Below are 24,729 nucleotides of genomic sequence, written 5' to 3'. Positions count from 1 at the left end.
TTCTAGGGAGAAGTAGGGAAGAAAGTCCAGTTTCTTAAAACTTTCCCAGCATTGTCGGTTGGTAAAAGGGAGAGCCAAATGGAAATTCTAAGAGAATTAAAAATTCCGTCTATTCTAAATTAGATGACACATTCAATTTGTCAAGTTAAATTTTAGATTAGTTGACTTCAATATTTTAATATTAAACTTTGAATATTCAAAAACTATAAAAAAAATATTATAAATGGCAATTTTTCTCATACAATATGATAAAAAAATACATTTTAAAAGGTTGGGTCAAACTTTATAGAATTTGCCTCTCCATAGCCAAAATGTGTTTTCACAGGATTAACAAATTGCAGCTTGTCCCTTTGATGATAATACCATAAGAACAACGGTACTACCAAAAACATTATAGTTAAAATTTCATGAAAGATAGATGCCGTTGAATGTGCAGCAGCAGAACAAGCCAACTCAGTTTGGTGGCACAAAGAAGCTTTTACGCCGCCGGATATGCAAGCATACGGCGGAGCCGGCTCCTTTCATCAGATTTGGCCCATTATATAGTCCAGAAATGGACGATTTTCGAGCCGCGAAGGAAAAACTTTGGCAGCATATTTTGCGAACCCCTTCTGGAAATGAAGAAAAAAACAAGGCTTTATACATATCTTCAATCAGATCAATCGAAAAAGAAGCAAGAAATAGTTATGACTCCACCGACAGAAGTTTTGCCGAAATGACAGGACATGAGTTCAGGATGATAATGATACAAGATAGTTGTTTTTTCATACAACTGTCCTTGTTTTTCCTTGGTATCCACAACCATCTTCCGGATCATGAATTCTTCAGAGAAATTTCACACAACAGAGTCAAGAAACGTAAATGCATTGCATCTATGTTTCATGTTGGCAACCAAATCCCCCTGCTGGTTCTCAAACAAATCATAAATCAAGACTATTTCCAGAAGATCATAGCAAATGGCAGCTACGAGAAACCCGAGTCCGATCTAGCTAAGATGGTCTTTTACGAGTTTGTATTGTTGCTGGGGTTGAAAACTGGGATGAGAATCCCTATTTGGGCGTGGGAATTGCAGTATCAACCTTGTGATATTCTCCACGGACTCCACCTGCGACTTCTTGGACCAGAAAACAACATTAAAGACGAAAGCGAAGATGATTCAGATGATGAACTTGATTTGGAAGCCGGCAACAGCGGAACTGATTCATTACTCGTGTTGACCAACACGAGTAATAATCAGACCTGTGGGTGTACAACTGAACAGAAAAGAGAGTTTAAAAGTGCTTCAGAGTTGAACCAAGCAGGCATAAAATTCGAGGTCGTAGAGCGAAGAGGAATCAAAGTGATAAGGTTCAAAAGATGGTTTTATCCATTCGATCCTTGTTTATCCTTGCCTCCATTCTTAGTTGATGCGCATACTAAACTACTATTTCAATCTCTGAGAAATTATGAGGCTGCTCAAAAATTTGATGAGAATCAACGCGAGTTGACGTCGTATTTGAGATTCATGCACGAGTTGATTCAAACATCTGAAGATGCCAGAGTCCTTCATTTGGATGGAATTATACAAGGAAGTTGGAAACATACAGAAAAAGTACCAAGAATTCTTAAGGAAGTTGCTGGTGAAGAGGAGATCACTTGTCCCAAACTCCGACTTGCAAAATTCCAAGTCAACTATTTTGATCGTCCGCCATGGGTCAATACAATTTCACAATACTTTACATTAATTTTCGCCCTCACATTCCTCCAAACATTTTACACTATGTACGCTTACCACAAACCAAATTCATAATTTTTGTGTGTGTGGGCGCGCTTGTTTGTTATGTTTTCTATTATTGTTCATCCTTGTTTTGTTTATCTTGAGAGATTCCATTAGCAAGTTGGTGTACCTGCTATGGGTTCTCTTTTCCTACTTATTTTCTACTTCATGTACTCTGTCTTACTCGCCAAAGATTAGTACTTCATTTTACTTCTGTTGACTCACGATTATATATATTTTTAACCTATACCAACATGTGAACGAGTAAATAATTGAATTTATATGTGGTTTCTAAATAATTGAACTAATTTCATCCTGAAATAATACAATAATTGAAGAAATGTACAATATTTAGCCTTAAAATATAGATGAAACAACAGAGATGACAGTTTCGGGAATAAGATTTTCGGGCACAACAATAATGAAATCAAAAAGCGGGAAAGTAAGATTGTATTAAGCTTTGTATAAAATGTAATGTAAGTTTAGCCAGAAAATTCATGTCCTTTACAATGATAAATGAGCTCACTATTTATAGCTGTATCTAGGGAAGGAGGTCCTAGGATCGTGCCCTCCTTTAATGTCAATTATGAGGGTCATTGATGAAGATGTAACAGTGAACATAAATGCCAAATTTTCTGTAACGGGCCGTCACTTTTAATGCTGTAGAATATTCCTTATTAATTAAATGCTATCGGGCACAGAGCATTTAATAAACCTTTATGAACGTTATCCCTTCCGGTGACAAGCAGAATGGCTGAGTTCGGTCTTCGGCCATTCCCGTCTTGGGTTCCACGTGTCTTTCCTTTAGATGACCACATGTCATATACATATAGTCCCTCTGCTTTCCGGTGACATAACTTTGTGTTACCGGAAAGTTGGTAGAAATACTCTTTTGGCGGAAATTACTATAACTCCCTCTGAAGGCTTCTGACGGTTGATTAGACGCACGTCTCTCCGCATTTAATGCCTCGAACACGCGTCATCCCACTATTCAGTACAACTTTTGCCGATTATCGAGGTAATCATGGCCATGAATTTAGCCGCCAAAATTTTAATTATACGCGTCATTCTTTTCCTTTGCACTTCATAATTTCTCGAGCTTCTAATTTGCATCTTTGTTCTCCATCCTTTCTCTAATTCTCTTCAAACAAAAACCTTTTCCTTCTTCTTATTCAATGGCTTCTTCTTCCAAGCGTGCTGGTTCTTCAAAGAACAAGAACAATGCCGAGGACTCTGCTCGTCCAACGGTGGGTTCCATCATCCCAAGAAGACTTAGTACCACTAAGGACTTTTAAGAGAAATTCCTTACTGCTAACCCTCATACATGGGTTGTTAGTAGGTACCCTTCTTCCATTTGTCCTTCCAGTATTCCTGCTGTGAAGGAAGACTGCTGCTGCCAAAAGTTGGATATCATTGCTCATGATCTATCGGAGCAAGTGACCCATCCTAAGGAAGGTTTTACATACTTTTACACGTTTCCCTTTACTTTGGGTGCGTTTTCTTTGAGTGGAGAGCTTGATTCCGTGATTGCGGAGTTTTGCCTTCGCTATCAGGTGTATTTGGCAAAGGTAAGTCCTTCAGTGTGGAGGACGGTCGCCTGCCTTCGACGCTTGTGCCAGGAGACTAGAGAAGACTAATATTAGCTCGTATGATGAATCTCTACTTTCCCAAACTTTTCCGTGGGGGTATGATAAATCTTTGCAAACGTGGTCACCATGCTCTGTTGACTAGCATGGATGATGATAACGACCGTGGGTGGACGAAACGGTTCATTGCAGTTGCCACCAATAGTATCATTGCGACAACGGCTTCATCCTTTCCGGCCGCTTGGAAACGCACTTGTAAGATCTTTATTTAATATATTTTCTTTCACTACATATTCTTTTATGGCTGTATCGACTCTTCATCCTTCGCATGTTTCAGCAACTCGATGGATTCCACCAGTGGTGGGAGGCTTGGATCGGTGGGTTCATAATATCTTGGACCTCACGACGCCAAAAACTCGTTTGTGGAAAGAACTGGCCCTTAAATACGGGTGGAAGGTCAAAAATCATGGTAATTTTAATTTACCCTTTTTTTTTTGTATATGGAGAACTTGGTCGAACCCTTCTGACTTATTCACGAAACTGTCCTCCGCCTCCCAGAACTGGAAACCAAAGCTACTGAAGCCATTGTTTTGGAGGCTCGTTTGTAGCAAAGCGAGCAAGAAGTGGTAACCCTTAGCCAAGAAATTGGCCCGCTGAGGGTTAGATTTGATGAAGTCAAGGCCAAATGGGCTGAAGTCCAGGACGCCGTTCTTGCTGCAACCGAGCGTGAGGCTGCTACTGCCGAAAAAGTAACTGGCTTAGAAGCGGCCTTGAACTCCAAAATCGAAGAGCTTGCTGCTGTGAGGGAGAGACATGCCCAGTTGAAAGAGAAGTACAAGAAAACTATCGAGCAAAATAGGCTCTTTGGTTCTACCGTTCGTGACCTTGATGTTAGCCTTAGATCTGTTAAGTCCGCCCGGGAAAACCTTTTTGCCGAGGTTACCCAACTCAAAGAAAAACTTAAGCGCCGAACGGCTTCCCTCGTTATCGAAAAAACTTATGCCATGTATAGCATGAGGAGAAAAACTTTGGAAGAGGCCAAAGCAGGTATTATTGACTATGATACCGAAAATGCTAAGGCCCGAGAGCTTGAGTTGGCTGCCGAAAATGGACTCCCAGCAAAGTCTGATGTTATTGGTTCTTCTGGTTTCGGTTCAGAGTTTTCGGGAACTGAAGAGGAATTGGAGAGCAACGATGCTGAAAACCAGACTAGGGAAAACGTCGAGCGATCGGTGGACCCACCTACTTCTCCCGGAGATGCGAACACTTCTCTTCCTCCTGGTTCCGGAGACACTGTAGTTTAGCTTTTCTTTTCTTTTTCCCATTTTGTACTTTTACCGTTTTGGTACGTTCTTGTAAATAAAGACATATTTTTGCTCAAGTATTGTTTAAGTCTTACTTTCGTTTCCATACAAGTCTTTAACCTTTGCATTTGCTTAAGAATTCTGTGCACATTTTTCTGTTTGCGCTTTACTATGTGTAGTCTCGAATGCATTTTTCTTGAAGCACTTTGGTTCCACGCATTATCCCTTTTACTTGACGGTTTCTATAAGTATTTTTGCAAATTTACTTTTTGCGTCCTTTCGTGTACGTCTTCGGGTGCATTTTTCCTCGAAGGCATTTTGATTCTGGGCACATGTTCTTCCGAAACTAACCCTTTAATGTGAGGGTTTTCATAAGAGAGGGCCCTCTTATGTTTACGGTGCTCTTGAAGAAGACGTCTCCTGTTCATTATGGCACTAATATTTAAAGTACTTGTTTAACTTTCAAATGACAAAGTTAGTTCATCGTTCAAACAAGAAACAAGATAAAAACAATAGGATTTTATTTCATATAATTTCTTCTATTTTCAAAAGTACACAAGCATTTATTATGCTAAAAAAATAAATTCATTACTTGTGGCTATCTTGTACAATTTGTTTCTACGGGGTTGGCTACGCACTCCTAGGTCTCGATGATGCATTTTTTTTCTGGATTTTCGTTTTTCGGTTGACGTGGCAATCAATGTTACCTATCCTCATATCATTCCCCCCAGTTTTCGAATGCGAAAAATGCGAATTGGAACAGTGGAAGTCTTATGCCTTCAAATATTCCACCAATAAATTGCTAGATAATCCTTAACTCGGCAACATACCTTACTTCCCCTTAGGAATCCATGCTATCGAGCAAAAGACTATCTAATAATCTTCTAGTGGTTTGTGCTCGTGAACGACCGGGTAACCTTTGTTCGGTAACAAACTTAACTTCCCAGTGGGAATTTGCTATCAGGCCGAAGATTACCTAACCGCCCCCGAGTGGAAACTTGTTTGTTTGCCTTGCTATCAAAGGTCTTATTGTTGTTGTCTTCGTAGTATGCTTTCTATCGCTGCCTCATTAAAAACCTTGTCAGAAAAACCCATTGGGACAAAAACTGAACGAAGGGAAAAAGTGTGCAGCACATATTTTCCGCTTTGAGCTCCCGGGTATTTTGGATTTTCCTCAGAACCAAGTCTCCTACTTTGAATAACGGATGTTGGTTCTTCAATTATAATATCGCTCCATTATCTGCTTTTGAGCTGCCATTATTATAGGCGCCAAGTCCCGCATTCCTCGAGCATATCCAAGTTGATTAACATTGCTTCGTTGTTTGATTCTTCATCTGCCCAAAAATATCTCAAAGTGGGTTCACCCACTTCCACCGGGATTAGGGCTTCAGCACCGTACACAAGGGAAAACGAAGTTTCTCCTGTGCTCGATTTGGCCGTTGTTCAGTAGGCCCATAGAACTCCGGGCAATTCTTCGGGCCATTTGCCTTTTGCTGCTTCCAACCTTTTCTTGAGGTTTTGAATAATCACTTTGTTTGTTAACTCCGCTTGACCGTTTGTGCTCGGATGATAAGGAGAAGATGTGATCCTCTTTATCTTCAAATCTTCAAGGAACTTTGTAACTTTGGCACCGATAAACTGTGGCCCATTGTCGCATGCTATCTCTTTTGGTATTCCGAACCTGCAAATTATATTTTTCCACGGGAAATCGACTACTTTGCGTTCTACGATCTTCTGATAAGGACCTGCTTCCATCTATTTAGAAAAATAGTCAGTCAGAATTAAAAGAAACCTTACCTTTTCGGGAGCCGGTGACAGCGATCCAACGATGTCCATCCCCTATTTCATGAACGGCCATGGGGACAGAACCGAATGTAAGGGTTCTACCGGTTGGTGTACTAGTGGTGCGTAGCGTCAGCACTTATCATATTTTCGTACGAAGTCTTTGGCGTCTTGTTCCATGCGAGGCTAGTAATATCCTACCCGTACCAACTTCAGCACCAAAGAATCTGCGCCCGAGTGATTGTCGCATATCCTTTCGTGGACTTCTCTCATGACATAATTAGCTTATGATGCTCCTAAGCACCGGGCCAGCGGGCCTTGGAAGGAATTTTTATATAATTGGCCTCTCTTGAAGCTATAACGTGCAGCTTTGGCGCGTAACGCCCGTGATGCTTTGGGGTCTTTGGGAAACTTCCCGTGCTCGAGATAATCGATTATTTCATTTCTCCAATCCCAGACTAGACTAGTCGAATTTACCTCATAGTAACCATCCGTATCCAGGACTGAGTTCATCAGTTGCACTACCTTCCCGAACTCCGATCCCTTTATTTTCGTCGATGATCCTAAGTTTGCTAATGTGTCCGCTTCTGTGTTATCCTCCCTCGGGATATGAGTAGTTGACCACTCCCGAAATCGTGCCAAAAGAGCCTGGACCTTTACCACGTATTCTTGCATACATTCTTCTTTGGTATCAAGTCCCCGGGCCAATTCGAGCCCTGTAATCAAAGCTTCATACTCTGCTTCATTGTTAGTTAAATAGATCGTTCTGATGGCTTGCCTTAAGGTTTTCCCCGAAGGCATGATTAAGACTATTCCAATTTCGGACCCTTTTACGTTAGAAACTCCGTCCGTAAATAAGGTCCAAACCCCCGATGTCGATTTCGACACCATTACTTCCTCCTTGGTTGCCAGAGGTAGTAGTCCCACACTGAAATCAAACACAAAGTCAACCAAGATTTGCGACTTAATTGCAGTCCTTGGTTTATATTCTATGTCGAACTCACTTATTTTGACGGCCCATTTGGCCAATCTGCCCAAGAGATCGGGTTTATGGAGGATGTTCTGCAAATGGAAAGTAGTCACCACAGCTATCGAGTGCCACTGGAAGTAGGGCCTTAGCTTTCAAGTGGCGACTATGAGAGCTAAGGCCAATTTTATCAAATGTGGGTTGCGCGTTTCTGCTCCCGTTAAAATTTTGCTAACGTAATAAATGGGAAATTACGTACCTTCGTCCTCCTGGACTAAAACTGCACTTACCATAACTTATGAAACTGCAAGGTGGACTAGCAATGTTTCACCTTCTTTTGTTTTTTGAGAGCAACAAAGGGCTTGATAAGTACTTCTTCAGGTCCCTCAGAGCCTGCTGGCACTCCGGTGTCCCTTCGAAATTATTTTTTTTTTGAGCAGTGTGAAGAAGCGAAGACATTTTTCCGACAACCGGGAAATGAACATGCTCAAAGCTGCTAATATTCCTGTGAGCCTTTGGACTTCCTTTACGTTCAACAATTGATCCGGGATATCCTCTATGGCATTGATTTTTTCGGGGTTTACCTCTATTCCCCTTTGTGAGACCAGAAATCCCAGAAACTTACTAGAACTGACCCCGAACACGCACTTCTCGGGATTAAGTTTCATGTTATGCTTCCTTAGGATGTCGAATATTTCTTGCAAATGCTTAAGGTGGTCACCTGCATTCAAAGACTTAACGAGCATATCGTCTATATAAACTTCCATAGTCTTTCCTATTTGCTTTTTAAACATCTTATTTATGAGCCGTTGATAAGTGGCTACGCCGTTTTTCAACCCGAAGGGCATCACATTGTAACAATATGTACCAAAATTTTTTATAAATGAATTCTTTTCCTGATCTTCTGGGTTCATCTTGATTTGGTTGTACCCAGAATAAGCATCAAGGAAACTCATTAACTCGTGCCCGATTGTGGCATCAATCATTTGATCGGTATTTGGTAGTGGGAACGAGTCTTTTGGGCATGCCTTATTAAGGTCTTTATATTCTATACAAATGCGAAATTTATTGTTCTTCTTAGGAACTACAACTACATTGGCTAGCCAGTCCGGATATCTTACCTCTCATATCAAACCGATATTAAGCAAGCAGGTTACCTCTTCTTTGATGAATTTATTCCTGGCCTCGACAATAGGGTGTTTCTTTTATGTTACTGGAGGTACATTGGGATCCAAATTCAGCTTATGCACGACTACTTCCATCGGGATACCTGTCATATCCTTGTGCGACCATGCAAAACAATCGACATTAAATTTAAGGAATTCAATAAAACCAGACCTGCGCTCCGGGTGCAGTCCTGTCCCAAAATGGAATTTTCTTTCTAGGAATTCTTCGAACAATGCAACTTGCTCTAATTCCTCTGTCGTGGACTTTGTTGCGTCCGTCTCTTATGGAACTCAGAACTATTTTGGCACCTGATAATGTTCAGACGACTCTGCTCTCGGGCTAACTTTTTCTAGCTCGGGAGTAGGTGTCGGTTCCTGTAATTGCTATACTATGTGCTCATTCCCTTTGCTACTGGAAACCGAAATTGTATTCATCTCCCTTGCTGCCGGTTAATCACCTCTTATCTGCTTGATTCCTTTGGACGTTGGAAACTTCAAAAATTGGTGATATGTTGAGGATACAACTTTCATCTCGTGTAACCATGGCCTTCCCAGGATAATATTGTATCCCATGTCACCATCTACTACTTCGAAGAGAGTTGTTTTCATTACTCTTTCAGCATTCGTGAGCAGCAAAATCTTTCCCCGGGTCGTCACGCTCGCAAGGTTTAATCCAACGAGGAGCTTTGTTGCCGGAATAATGCTTCCGGTGAGTTTAACTTGCTCTAATACTCTCCTTTGTATGATATTAGCCGAACTTCCTGGATCTACTAGAACAAGTTTAATCTTAAAATTCAACACATTTAAAGAAATTACCAGTGCATCATTGTGTGATAACAACAATCCGTCTGCGTCCTCCTCCGTGAAAGTGATATCGTATTCCTGGAGTTTTTTACTATGAGTTATTGATACTTTCGTCTTCTTAGCTGCCAAAAAGGTGACCCCGTTAATCTCATTCCCTCCGAAGATCATATTGATTGTTTGGCATGAGGGTTCTTCTCCTGCTTTCGAAGGTTCCGCGTTGTCTCTGTTACGACCATAATTGTTCTTAGCCCGGTCACTCAAGAATTCTCTAAGGTGACCATTCTTCAATAGTGTTGCCACCTCTTCCCGGAGGTATCGGCAGTCCCCTGTTCGGTGGCCGTTCGTCCCATGGTATTTATACCATAAGTTGGGATCCCTCTGGATGGAATCAGATCTCATAGGTCTCGGGAATCGTGCATCTTTAATGTTTCTCATGGCCGACATCAACTCCACTATACTGACATTGAAGTTATATTCCGATAACTTGGGGTAAGAAAGATCCCGAGACCCCGCCGTCTCTTTATCCTGAAGTGATCCATTGTTTCGACCACGATCGGTCCCTCTATCAACGGTGAACTTGTTTGCTGCTCAGAAGTTTCTGCCACGGCCTTCGGTCCGCTCGTAAGGAAAAAATCACCCCCCTCAAAGTTTGTCTATCTGCGTCGTAGTCATCCTTTGACTCTGCTCTTCTCCAGTCCTTTGGCCGATGATGTAGAACCGACCTGATCATCTTCGATCCTTATCTTTGACTCGTACCGGTTGTGGACATCTGCCCAAATTGTTGCCTGAAACTCAAGTAGGCTCTCCTTCATCTTCCGGGAAGCATCTGAGCTTCTCGGATTCAATCCTTTGGTGAATGCTTTAGCTTCCCATTCATCCTGGATAGCCGGGAGCAACATTCTTTCTTTCTGGAATCGGGTAATAAACTCTCGTAATAATTCGGATTCTCCCTGTGCGATCCTGAATATGTCGGCCTTTCGGGCTTGTATTTTTCTGGCCCCGGCATGAGCAGTGATGAAAGAATCCGCGAGCATCTCAAAGGAATCTATGGAATGCTCGGGTAATAATGAATACCACGTTAGAGCTCCCCTCGTGAGAGTTTCTCCAAATTTCTTTAGCAACACAGATTCAATTCCGTGAGGAGTTAAATCATTTCCTTTTACCTCCGTTGTGTAGGTGGTAATATGCTCCTGTGGGTATGAAGTCCCGTCATACTTTGGCACTTAAGGCATTTTGAACCGCTTCGGGATTAGTTTTGGTGCCGCACTCGGCTTGTACGACAATTGAGTATACTTCTTCAAGTCGGGGCCTTTCAATACTGGTGGCGCGCCCGGGATTTGGTCCATGCGGGGGTTTACTTTCCTCATAATCCGTAAAAGTTTATTCCTAAATGGGTCGTTCTCGTTGTTGAGACCGAATCCGCTCCCCCAGCCCCGTCAGAGCCAATTTCACCCCTGAGAGTGTTGTTATAGACTCTCTGAGTTGTTTGGTTTGTGGGAACACCGGGAGGAATTGGATCTTATCTGTTTGCATTATTCGAAGCCCATGATATCGCCTGCATCAGCTCCGTCATAACCTTATCCTGCCGCATGAGATGATCTAGAATGATCGCATGTTGCTCTTGCAGGACCCTCACCACATCCACGACATGCTCCTCATCAGCATCATCGGGAGTTGTTTCCCGAACCTGTCGAGGGTACAGTCTGTCATGCACCGGCGTAGCGTCATTCCCCTTATTGCGGGTGTCACTAATTGAATCCTCGAAATGAGGCTGATCCCCTCAAATTTCAGGGTTGTGCATGTTGTTAACAGTGTTATCTTTCATTTTTTTATGATTTTTAAAGACAAAATAATCAAATCACGTTAGTAAAAAAAGGCGAGGATCAATTTAATTGCACGACTGTCTAGGTCCCACGGTGGGTGCCAACCTGTTTACCCATAAAATGGTACAGTTGAATTTATACGTGATTTGTAGATAAGTGAACTAATTTGATCCTGAAATAATGCAATCATTGAAGAAATGTACAATACTTAGCCTTAAAATGTAGACGAAACAACAGAGATGACAGTTCCGGGAACAAGGGGCACAGCAATCATGAGATCAAAAAGCGGAAGAGTAAGATTGTATTAAGCTTTGTATAGAATGTAGTGTAAGTTTAGCCAGAAAATTCGTGTCCTTTACAATGATAACTGGGCTCACTATTTATAGCTGTGTATAGGGAAGGAGGTCCTAGGATCGTCCCCTCCTTTAATGTCAATTATGAGGGTCATTGATGAAGATGTAACGGCGAACATAAATGTCAAATTCTCTGTAACGGGCCGTCGCTCTTAATGCTACAGAATATTCAATTCCTTATTAAATGCTATCGGGCGCAGAGAATTTAATACACCTTTATGAACGTTATCCCTTCCGGTGACAAGCGGAATGGCTGCATTCGGTCTTCGGCCATCCTCGTCTTGGGTTCCACGTGTCTTTCCTTTTAGATGACCACGTGTCATATCATATTTTACCCTATACAATAATATACAATAATAAGCATAATTTGGTATTATATGGAGTAGAATATAAAGTTAATGACTTGCTATAAAATATAAAGTTACGAAATAAGATATACATATAGCATAAAAATCAGTTAGATTGTTGTATACGGTCAAAACCGGTTTTGACCTTCGTATGATTAGTCAAGATTGGAACGTAATGGACCGAATGTCGTCTTCATAATATCGATATGAGATCTGAAGTCAGGATACCGAGCTCAAGTTTTAGGGACCGATTAAATACCGAGCTCGAAGTCACTATCGAGCTCGGGTCCAAATCGAACTACGATGTGAAGTGGTGTTATCGAGTTCAAGAGCCAAAGACTGACCAATACCGAGACTGAGTCAATACCGGGCCCCGAGTCAATATTGAGCTCGAGCCAATATCGATCTCTAAATCTGGAGATCGACCAATATCGAGCTAAGAGATAAGAGCCGCTATAGCCGTACTAAGGGAGAGAATCTTGGCGAGAATTAAGGAAAAGCTAATTAACTAATCTATCATGGGATCCCCACTATGTATTTATTATATCTAAAGTAGGATTTTCTTCACTATAAGAAGAATGACTATCATTTCTGTAAAAAAAAAGGCATCTACACACTCCCATATTGAAAAGGTTATTGAGATTCATATAGAGATTATCCTTTTGTGAGCCTTGTACATTGATTCATCTTGCTTGTTCATAAACCGTTTCTACTCAGTTTGGTTTGTATTTTATTCCTTGATGTGTTCGGCTATTGGACACATCAAAGATACTAAATGGCCTCGGCCTCTGCAGACTGATCCTGCCTAGTGGAATCCCAATCAAATATGTGAATATCATGGCACTCATGGCCACATTATGGAAGATTGCAGGCAACTGAGAGAGGAGGTAGCCCGGTTGTTCAATAAAGGGCACCTTCGAGAATTTTTGAGTGAACGGGCCAAAAATCATTTCAAAAATAGGGATTTCAGAAGACAAAACAAACAAGAAGAGCCACAACACATCATCCACATGATCATCGGTGGAATCGATATCCCAGGGGCCGGTGCTTAAACGCGCTAAGATGTCGATTGAAATATAGAAGCGATCTCGGTCTCAGGATTACGCACCTAAAGGAACCTTGTCCTTTAGTGATGAAGACGCAGAAGGAATCATGCATCCCCACAACGATACACTGGTAATATCTGTACTTATGAATAAAACTCAAGTTAAGCATGTGTTAATTGATCCAGGTAATTCGGCAAACATTATTAGATCGAAGGTCGTAGAGCAGCTCATTCTATAGGACCGGATTGTGCCCGCAACCCTGGTTCTAAACGGGTTCAATATAGCATGTGAAACTACTAAGGGAGAGATATTCCTACCAATAAACGTGGCCGGGACCATCCAAGAAACGAAGTTCCACGTAATCGAAGGCGATATGAGGTATAACGCTTTTTTTGTGAGACCGTGGAACCACAATATGAGAGCTGTACCCTCGACCCTCCACCAGGTTCTGAAATTCCCAACATCAGAGGGAGTCAAAATGGTCTACGGGGAGTAACCGACCGCAAGAGAAATGTTTTCCATCGATGAGGTAATTCCGATATCTACACTATCATCAACAAAGGGATCAGATTCGAAGGGTGAACAGGATACCAAATAGCAATCACAAATGTCAGTTTCGACCCAACTAGAGAATTTGAAGACTCACGAAGACGGTAATTATGGGATCCCTTGATCCTTTATGGTCCCCGATGATACCGATGCTTCCCAGTCAATGGTCGAAGAACTAGAGCAAATCATGCTAGTCGAACATCCGCCCGAGCGAAAGGTATACTTGGGCACGGTGTTAGACCCCGAGTTTAGGAAAAAGCTTATTCAATTTCTTATAGCTAACATGAACTATTTCGCTTGGTCCCATCTCGACATAAAAAGGATCCCACCGGAGATTGCCACTCATAGACTGAGCTTGGATCCAAAATTCCATCCGATAAAGCAAAAAAGAAGACCCCAATCCAAGGTCAAACATGCCTTTATCAAGGATGAGGTAACCAAACTTTTTAAAATAGGGTCCATTCGAGAAGTTAAATACCCCGAATGGATAACAAATGTGGTGGTAGTCCCTAAGAAAGGAAACAAACTTAGAATGTGTATAGATTATAAAGACTTGAACAAAGCATGCCCTAAGGATTCCTTTCCTTTGCCCAGCATCGATCGTGTGATCGACGCCACAGCCGGCCACGAGATTCTCAGTTTTCTCGATGCCTACTCTGGGTACAACCAGATAAAAATAAGCCCGGAGGATCAAGAAAAAACCTCCTTTGTCACCAAGTACGACACCTATTGTTATAACATAATGCCATTCGGTCTAAAAAATGCCGGTGCAACCTATCAACGCCTAGTAAATCGAATGTTCAAAAAATAAATAGGAATATCAATGGAAGTTTATATTGATGACATGTTAGTTAAGTCCCTGCGAGCAAAGGACCATTTAAAACATTTGCATGAAACTTTCGATGTACTAAAGAAGTACAATATGAAGCTCAACCTCGAAAAATGTGCATTCAGAGTTGGCTCGGGCAAGTTTCTTGGTTTCATGGTATCCAAAAGAGGAATCGAAATCAATCCCGATAAAATCAAAGCTATCGAGGACATCACGGTAGTAGATAATGTGAAGGCCGTACAAAGGTTAACTGGGAGAATATCTGCCTTGGGACGATTCATTTCGAGATCCTCATATAGGAGCCACCGATGTTTCTTACTGCTTAAGAAGAAAAGAAACTTTGCATGGACTCCGGAATGCCAACACGCTTTGGAAGAACTAAAGCGGTATTTATCGAGCATGCCTCTGCTTCATACCCCGAGAGTGGACGAACAACTTTACTTGTACTTAGCTGTCTCGGAGATAGCGGTAAGTGGAGTCCTGGTTCGGGAAGAACGAGGTACGTAATTCCCTATTTATTATGTTAGTCGGAGGCGAGGCCAAAACTAGATATCCACACTTAGAAAAATTAGCGCTTGCTTTAGTAAGCGCCTCTAGGAAATTAAAACCATATTTTCAATCTCACTCGATACATGTTGTAACAACTTATCCTCTTCGAAACACTTTGTGCAAACCCGAGCTTTCGGGTCGATTGGCCAAATGGGCCATAGAAATCGGTGGGTACGATATCGAGTACCGACCCCAAATCGCTATCAAGTCTCAAATCTTGGCAGACTTTGTGGCTGACTTTTCACCAACCCTCGTGCCCGAGATTGAAAGAGAGCTGCTTATAAAATCGGGGAACTCTTTGGGAGTCTGGACCCTTTTCGCGGACGGTGCCTCGAACGCGAAGGGGTCCGAATTAGGAATTGTTCTAAAATCACACACACGTAATGTAATTAGAAAATCTATTAGAACTACAAAATTGATTAACAATGAGTCCGAGTATGAGGTCGTGATTGCAGGTCTCAAATTAGCTAGAAGCTTGGGAGCCGAGGTCATAGAGGCTAAATGTGATTCCCTCCTCGTGGTAAATCAAGCCAACGGGACTTTTGAAGTCCGAGAAGATCAAATGCAGAGGTACTTGGATAAATTACAAGTACTCTACATCAGTTTAAGGAATGGACTTTGCAACATATACCCCGAGAACAGAACAGCGAGGCTGACGCCCTTGCAAACTTAGGTTCGTCGGTCGAAGACGACGAACTCAACTCGTGGACTGTCGTACAACTCATAAGATCGGTGGTTGAAGAAGGACACGCCGAGATAAACTCCACGAGTTTAACCTGGGATTGGAGAACCAAATACATAGAATACTTCAAGAACGGGAAGCTTTCGTCAGATCCAAAAGATTCGAGGGCTCTGCGCACGAAGGCAGCACAATTCACCTTGTCCGAAGACGGAACGCTATTTAGGAGGACGTTCGATGGTCCACTGGCAATATGTTTGGGACCGGGAGACACTGATTACATCTTACATGAAATTCACTAAGGCACTTGTGGGAATCATTCCGGTACCGATTCGTTGGTCCACAAAATAATCAGAGCAGGATATTATTGGACCGATATGAGCAAAGATGCAAGGGAATTTGTTCAAAAATGCGACAAATGTCAAAGACATGCACCCATGATTCATCAACCCGGGGAGCTACTCCATTCGGTCCTATCTCCATGGCCTTTCATGAAAGAGGGGATGGACATCGTCGGCCCCCTCCTTTCGGCCCCAGGTAAAGTTCAATTTATTTTGTTTATGACTGATTATTTTTCTAAATGGGTTGAAGCACATGCTTTCGAGATAGTCAGAGAAAAAGAAATAATAGACTTCATTTGGGACCACATCATATGTCGATTCGGGGTGCCAGCCGAGACTGTATGTGATAATGGAAAACAATTTATCGGCAGCAAAGTAACTAAATTTCTCGAGGATCACAAAATCAAAAGGATCCTATCAACACCTTATCATCCCAGTGGAAACGAACAGGCCGAATCGACCAACAAAACTATCATCCAAAATCTTAAGAAAAGATTAACCGACGCTAAAGGAAAATGGAGAGAAATACTGCCCGAAGTCCTATGGGCATATCGCACAACATCCAAATCCAGTACTGGGGCAACACCATTCTCGTTGGTTTATGGCACCGAAGCTCTTATCCCGGTTGAGGTCGGAGAACCTAGTATCAGGTTTCGATATGCAACAACGGAGTCGAATTACAAGACCATAAACACGAGCCTAGAATTATTGGACGAAAGACGAGAGGCCACTCTCGTCCGATTGGCCTCCCAAAAATAGCGGATCGAAAGATACTATAATCGAAGAACCAATCGTCGATATTTTAATATCGGGGACTTGGTACTAAGGAAAGTCACTCTCAACACCCGAAATCCGAATGAAGGTAAACTGGGTTTCAAACTGGGAAGGACCATACCGGGTCCTCGAAATTGTCGGAAAGGGGTCCTACAAGCTCGGCGTGATAAACAGCAAACAACTACCGAGCAATTGGAACGTCTCTCACCTAAAATGATATTACTGCTAAGGTATGACCCTCCCATCTTTGTTAATATTTTGAAATTAACCCTTGCAGGTACTCGACCAGAAACAGGGATGGATTATTTAACCCGAAGACTTTAGGTCTGAAAGCACGCGTTGCACTCTTTTTTCCTTAGACCGATTTTATCCCAAACGGGGTTTTTGGCAAAGTTTTTAATGAGGCAACCATTGATCGTGCTAACTTAGAACTATTCAACAATATCTGAGGCCTCTTTTCAATCAACCTTGAATACTGAGGGGGCATTAACCTCGAATATATTAAGTTCGGTGCAAGAATGTTACTTCATGGCAACAAGATTTCGATAGGAAATATTATAAGGGCCAAATGGTCAAAACGAACCATGCCCGTATAGTTTTCTCAGGCCCTGGAACAAAATATGAACATGCATAATGACTTATAAAAAGAAATTTCTTCTTCACCGATATCTCATATCTCAGAAAGACTTTTCTATTTTCATGATCTATTATGCAAATAGGCTCAAGGGCCGACTATGACCGGAGTGAAAAATTACCCCATAAATCGGGGACTGCCAACCCATCCAATAAATAAGATCAAACTCAACGTATGCCTAAGGGCTACATTAATGCGAGATCAAGAAATCATTCTCACTCGACTACGAAGCCCAAGGGCTACCTTATTTCGAGTTCGAGCAAGTCCTCACTCGACCACTAAGCCTAAGGGCTATTCTTATTTTCGAGTTCGAGAAACCATTCTCACTCGACTACGAAGCCTAAGGGCTACATTACTTCGAGTTCGAACAACACTCACTCGACTATAAAGCCTAAGGGCTATCCCAACTCGAGTTCGAATCAACCATTTTCACTCGGGGACTATCTACAAAGCCCAAAGGCTACCTTATTTTGAGTTCGAGTAAACACTCACTCGTAAAGCCTAAGGGCTACATTAATTCGAGTTCAAGCGAAACACTCACTCGACCATAAAGCCTAAAGGCTACATTACTTTGAGTTCGAGCAAATACTCACTCGACTACTAAGCCTAAGGTTTGTTCTTATTTCGAGTTCGAGAAATCATTCTCACTCGACTACGAAGCCCAAGGGTTACCTTATTTCGAGTTCGAGCAAATCCTCACTCGATCACTAAGCCCAAGGGCTATTCTTATTTCGAGTTTGAGAAACCATTCTCACTCGACTACGAAGCCTAAGGGCTACATTAATTCGAGTTCGAGCAACACTCACTCGACTATAAAGCCTAAGGGCTACCCCAACTCAAGTTTGAAGCAACCATTATCACTCGGGGACTATCTACAAAGCCCAAAAGCTACCTTATTTCGAGTTCGAGTAAACACTCACTCATAAAGCATAAGGGCCACATTAATTCGAGTTCGAGCGAAACAATCACTCGACCATAAAGACTTAAGGCAACATTACTTCGAGTTCGAGCAAACACTCACTCGACCACTAAGCCTAAGGGCTATTCTTATTTCGAGTTCGAGAAATCATTCTCACTCGACTACGAAGACCAAGGGTTACCTTATTTCGAGTTCGAGCAAATCTTCACTCGATCACTAAGACTAAGGGCTATTTTTATTTCGAGTTCGAGAAACCATTCTCACTCGACTACGAAGCCTAAGGGCTACATTACTTCGAGTTCGAGCAACACTCACTCGACTATAAAGTGTAAGGGCTACCCCAACTCGAGTTCGAAGCAACCATTCTGTTATACCTCATATTTTTGTACGTGAAAGTGCGCCATAAATAAATTGATGAAAGCTCGGAAATGAGATGTTACATCCCATATTTTTGTACGGTAAAAATTTTGTCGTAAGTTAATCGACGTGAATTCGGGAATGAGGTTATTTTGAAATTATAAGCATTATGCTATTTCAAACACGTGATGAGTAAATTCGTGAAGGAAAAAGGGTAAGCAAATCGAAGAAAAGGAATTTCGTCGAAGTTTGATATATTGGGATAAAATACGGCCCGAGCTAAAATACCTGGTATTTATGGACTAATACCATACAAGGTACCATACGGCTATGATAGTAAGGTGTATAAAGTGTAGTAAAAGTGAGTAGTATTTTATGTAATTTAAGATAATTCTTAATTATGTGGATAATTGGGTAATTATTGATTTTAGTGGGAGATTAATAATTAATGAATACTTAATTAGGATCTTGGATTAGATAAGCCTAAGAGGCAAAAACGTGCCAGCAAGTAAGTATTAAATAATGACTAATCAAGTCTTGAAAGTTAGCCGGAAAGATTTGAGAATTTTTGGCCAAGTAATCCAAAAAGTGGGGCCCACTCAATTTGACAAAGAAATAACCTCCCTTCAATCATTAATTGGAAACAGGAAGTGCATATGTTTAGCAGCGAATCTTTAATAAGAATTCAACCAAAGTTGCTTATCATCTTAGCAATGTAGTTGCTCAATATTCCATTCAAAACGGGAGATTTCATAGCATCTTCAAGCACTTCTTACAAGATTTCAACCAAACTTCTTGCAACCAAGAAATTCTAACAAAAATTATTAGAACCGTAGCAACGTAAAATTTTGCGGTTCTAAAGGAGTACGGTGCAACATTTTCCAAGAATATCATACAGAGTTTTCCCTACTCCAGGTATGTTAAGGCTATCCCTTCTTTCTTTTGGCATGATCCAAATGATACAAACGAAACGAGCAAAATACGCAACTTTCATAAATGATTCTATTCATAGAATACTAGGGGTGTCTATATTCTTGATTCCCCATGTGAATTATTATTATATCCTCTGTTCATGGGTCTTAGAAAAATACATATTTGATAAAGTTTGTCCGAAAGGCATATGGATTTTATGATATTCGAGAAATCTTATTAACGTATTTCTTATGCATTTTATGCATTTATACATGTACATTGACCCATGATCAGAAGGCGTTATATACACGTATATTATATGTATATGGGATATGGGAAAAGGTTATGGCATTATATACGCACCACCACTTGATCAGCTGGTATATATTGATGATTTTGCCCACAGTGGACGAGATGATATGATAGGATGCCCTCAGAGGCCTGATGATGTTTTGAAACATGTACCTATGCACGACATTATATTTATACGCATATGCATGACACTATAATTATTTCATGATTTACAGAGTTATCTAGAATTACAGGTTGAGTCATTTACTCTATATTTCTTCCATGTATGTTATGTACTTATTTATGTTCCTTACATACTCGGTACATTATTCGTACTGACGTCCTTTTTGCCCGGGGACGATGTATTTTATACCCGCAGGTTCTGATAGACAGGTCGAGATTCCTCCAAGTAGGCCATCAGATCAGCGGAAGATGTTGGTGCGCTCCATTTGCTCCGGAGTTGCTTGTTTGGTCAGTATGATTTAGACGTGTATTGTTTGGTATGGCAAGGCCCTGCCTCACCCTTTGTGATAAGTATGTACTCTTAGAGTCTTGTAGACAGATGTCATGTATACGAATGCTTGTATGGCCTTGCCGGCCTATGTTTAGAGTTTATAAATGATCATATTGGCCTATTAGGCCCGTATGTCACGTGTATATGATGATGTAATAAGAAAGATACGTTACGTTGGTACTCGGTTGAGTAAGGTACCGGATGTCGGTCACGGCCCATCAGTTTGGATCGTGACAAAAGTGGTATCAGAGCAGTTCTGTCCTAGGGAGTCTACAGGCCGTGTCTAGTAGAGTCTTGTTTATGGGTGTGTTGTGCACCACACTTATAAGCAAGAGGCTACAAGGCATTTAGGAATGTCACTCTTTCTTCTTACTTTATATCTTGTGGTAGAGCTCAGTTGTAGGAATTCAATTTCCTAAACTATCTTATTCATAATACGACGATGCCTACATCCAGAAAGATGATTGGTAAGGGATATAGCTGTGGAAGAGTTGAGTCAGAGGAACTCGATTTTTGCATCATGCTTATGATGGATAAAGATGAGGTATTCAGCAGATCATGTGTATACTAAGATGTGTAAGCTTCTTAATAAGGAACCCTAAGGCAAGAATGCCTATCCACTCTTATGGTAAAGAGCAATGAAAGAATCAGAAGGTATAAGTTTCAAGAAGTAAAAGAAGCAAGATGAAAAAGGGTACGAGGTATCCAGTTAATAAAGATTATCATTATTTACCATTCAGGAAGGGACATATAAGCATTTTGAGTTACTTTCAACAGTGACAGATGTATGTACAATCGGCCACACCGATCTTAGTTATGCCCAATGGGAGCTAACCGACATAGTTTAAGAATAGGACGAGTTATCAGGAACCGGCTGGGGATAGAGTAACCCAAAATAGTGGATGGATTGGTAGAGTTAGTTTACGTTTCCGAAGGATAGAGCAAACGTGGTAATGGATCTCCTTGTGAGACACCTCAATGGTGCACCCTAAAATAGTACAACTAGATATGAATACTACAAAGATAAACACTGGAAGCCTGGAAGGGATAAATATTATCTTAGTATGGCTCCCATCCCTAGCAGAGAGAGAATGTCAGGCAACCCGAAGGGCCGGTGGATGGAGCAAGGGGAGCTAAAAGCAAAAGAATGTCTTGTTGGAGTTTTCAGAATAAAGTGATAGACATAAATATTAGCAGGGGAATACAAAGAGAATTAATGAAGCATTATGAGTAAGATGTGATACATGGATGACAACGGTAGATCAAAAAGATGACAGTATTACAAAGTCTATTGTCAAGTGAAGGAAAAGATAAGAGGTGACAGGCCTTGAGACAACAAAGAGTATAGGCCATAAAGCCATATCCTCATTCAAGAAATAAGTTCATGACTCTAACGCGACTACTAGAAAGAAAAGTTAGACCCTAGAATAATAGAAATTAGTATGGCGAGTGAACAAGATAAACTAAACATGAATTAGGGGCTGAGTGATTAGGGGCTGAGTGATTTGATAGTGGTCGACATCATGAGAATTTCAGATTTCGTTCCGACGATAAAAGAATGGACAACAGAAGAAAATTCATGAGAAATTCAGAGAATGATCATTCAGGAAGACGCTTCCCTAAAGCAAGCAATGTGAGCAAAGTCAAGGTTAAGAGACTGTATGTGCCAGTCATAGTTATTTCCACCCTCGCGAGTAAGGAATTTCGTTATCCTTAGTTCAGAAGGATTACCGCAAGGCGAGTAAGGGTCATCGATGATGTGAAAAGACACCAAAATGAAGAGGTAAAACATCTATAGGTAGATTGTTGTAGCTCCAACTATTAGTACTTCCCTAAAGGGGGGAATATGGAGTGATATGTCATTACGTCAGAATTTAATGGTTCAAGTAACTATGGAATAGTAAAGGAAGAATACGATAAAAATGAGAAAGGGATGAGATTGCACCTATTAAAATCCTACGTATATGCTGCGATTCCAGAGCATTAAGCAAGCACGACGCCAAGGAGAGGAAGTAAGGATTCCGACCGGGATGTTATTCATAAATAAAGAGCCAACGCAAGATGTAAGTTAAGACAAAGGAAATAACCCAAGAAAGGTTACTCAGAATATTGATATGAGAATGGGCCAACGAGTAGTTAGTAGTTGATTCAGGAAAAGCCTAGTTATGGTTAGACAAGAGGATACAAACAAATCAACAGATCGTGCAAGATAAACATAGTGAACCCCAACATGAGGCATTATGTCTCGCAGATATGACATTGTAACCTTGAGAAATATTAAGATAGAAGGGGTGGTAGTAAAGGTACCGTATAAGGGTTACAGAAATAAAAGAGAATGCCACTGGGAAGATAGTCGAAATATCAGTTCAGAAGCAACACTACAAGTACAAGGGCGTGAAGGTAAGTAACTACGGATAATTATAGGTGAGGAATGACATCAAAAATTCCGTCGAGTATACGACGTAATAAGCTCGCAGATTTACAAGAGTCAGAGGGTCCCCCCTAAGTACTACAATGAAAGACTAGCTGAGAAAATAAGGAAGAAGGTTTCAACCAAAGCACAGTGACCTAAAAAGGAAATGGTTGTGTAATAACAGTCTCATTACAAAATTGTATGCACTCCAAAAGAAAGTGGCACCTACCATGGCTAATGAGTGGGGAGTAAAACCAAAAGTAATATTCGAGACCATATGAGTTGCACAAAAAATTCGGCACGCGTGAGAACTCAGATAAGCTAAGTATGCACGCAACAAGGGGGCAAAAAGACCAGGAAAAGTAATTGCTTACATTTAAAGAAAGATGAGAAGGAACGGAAGGAATTATTCGATCAATAATCCAAAGTTAGTTACATTATGAACGCACTTAAAATTCGGAGTATTATCCATGCAACATATATGTTGCGAATCATACAACCATAGAAGACTCCGATATAAGTTAAAAGAAATAACAGAGTCTAGGTCATAGACAAGTGATTGAATTGTTAAAAGATTGTATCCTGGATATTCCATAGCGTCCATGAAAGGCTAAAGTAATACCATGAGCAGCAGATCGGAAGATAGCTTAAGCCTACCTAAAGGTTGATCAGAAGGAAGAGGAAACTAAAGAGTTACATCAACAAAGTAAATCAGGAATCTGATTATTGGACCCAGAAAATTATAGACCTCGCGATTGAGAACATAACAGGATCACTTTTAAATATTAGAGGTACAAGAGAGATAGTACAATAGCCATATTCTATAACGGCTCTACGATAAAGCTAGTCAGAAGAGTACCAGCCTCCTAAGAAGTCAGTATGAAGCTCTCACCGGATTGTGTATGCACCAGAGGTGCAAGTATTATAATAGAGCTTCAAGTTATGGATGTAAATCATACCTATGTGGAAGGGAAGTTATGAAAGAGATAGGCGATGTGATATGATATTTTAAAGCAAGTAAGGTAAAGGTGAATAAAGTACGAGATACTCAAGTGCAAAAGATGGTAAATAGTCCATACTGCAAATAAAAGGCTAGAAGCGTGAGTATTCAGTACCCAGGAATGATAGCGTCGTCGTCAGTACCATATCTTCCAGCCTATGGTTTCTAGGTACCGAGAGACCTAGCCGAGAGAGTAAAGAAGAGTTAGAGACGATGCGATATCTCGCTTGATGTTCCAAAATAATAAAGGAAATCTATGGTGAAAGCAAGATTGCGAGCAGTATAAATGGATATATGTAGGTCGCAAACTAAAGTATGGTAAAGCGATAAGGTTTTAGGAAGACATAAGTGAGGAATAGAAAGGGCAAGTAAGAAGGTGACGAAAATGGATAAATCCTCATGATTAAGCCTACGAAAACAAGAAGAGTTGATGGTTTCTCTAAGTTATAGAAAGCTCAGTATAGCCTGAATAAACTCAAAGGAGTTTAAGACTAGTAACATTTAGAAGAGATGGAATGCTGCCATGGTAGTAGAATGAGGGTGTAATTGTGGTAAATGGTACATGATTAAAATACCCACGTAAGGTGAATAACATTGGGATGCTATGAAATATGGTTATCGAAGCATGGTATCGGCCCCCCAAGTGGATCAGTCTAATCATTTCAGATGTTCCCTAATAAGACGTAAGCCCTAGTAATAATGTTTTACATGAGAAGTTTCAAGATATCAGTGGTAGATTGTAGATCAACATTGAGGTAAATCAATAATGGATGGATAGAAGTTACAAAGTACGAAATGAGATATGGCAATATTCGTAAGTTCGACAAAGTACCGACCGAAGAACTTCAATACACCTATAGATGCCCAGAGGGACATCTTATCAAGTTCTGTATATGTTCCCAAAGTGAGGCCTAAAGATTGGCTAAAAGTTGAAGGGAAGAGTCGCATAGGAGCACATACAAGAAGGTAGCAAGAGTTACGAGATTGGAAGAATTCCGACCACAAACCGTGGTGTGAGAAAGAGGCCTAAAGGA

General features: G+C 41.0%; 1 protein-coding gene across 1 annotated transcript; it reads left to right on the top strand.

The window, feature by feature from the left end:
* The first annotated feature begins 418 nt into the window (after positions 1-418).
* On the top strand, positions 419-1,789 carry LOC107816567 (uncharacterized). Its single transcript, XM_016642292.1, has one exon. It carries the CDS (start codon positions 419-421, stop codon positions 1,787-1,789), a length of 1,371 nt encoding a protein of 456 aa, XP_016497778.1.
* Positions 1,790-24,729: the final 22,940 nt, after the last annotated feature.

The sequence above is a fragment of the Nicotiana tabacum genome, chromosome 14 (assembly GCF_000715075.1).
Source record: "Nicotiana tabacum cultivar K326 chromosome 14, ASM71507v2, whole genome shotgun sequence".
Lineage (NCBI taxonomy): Eukaryota > Viridiplantae > Streptophyta > Magnoliopsida > Solanales > Solanaceae > Nicotiana > Nicotiana tabacum.
Note: the sequence above shows the minus strand (reverse complement) of the source record. Positions and strands in the feature narration are given on the sequence as shown.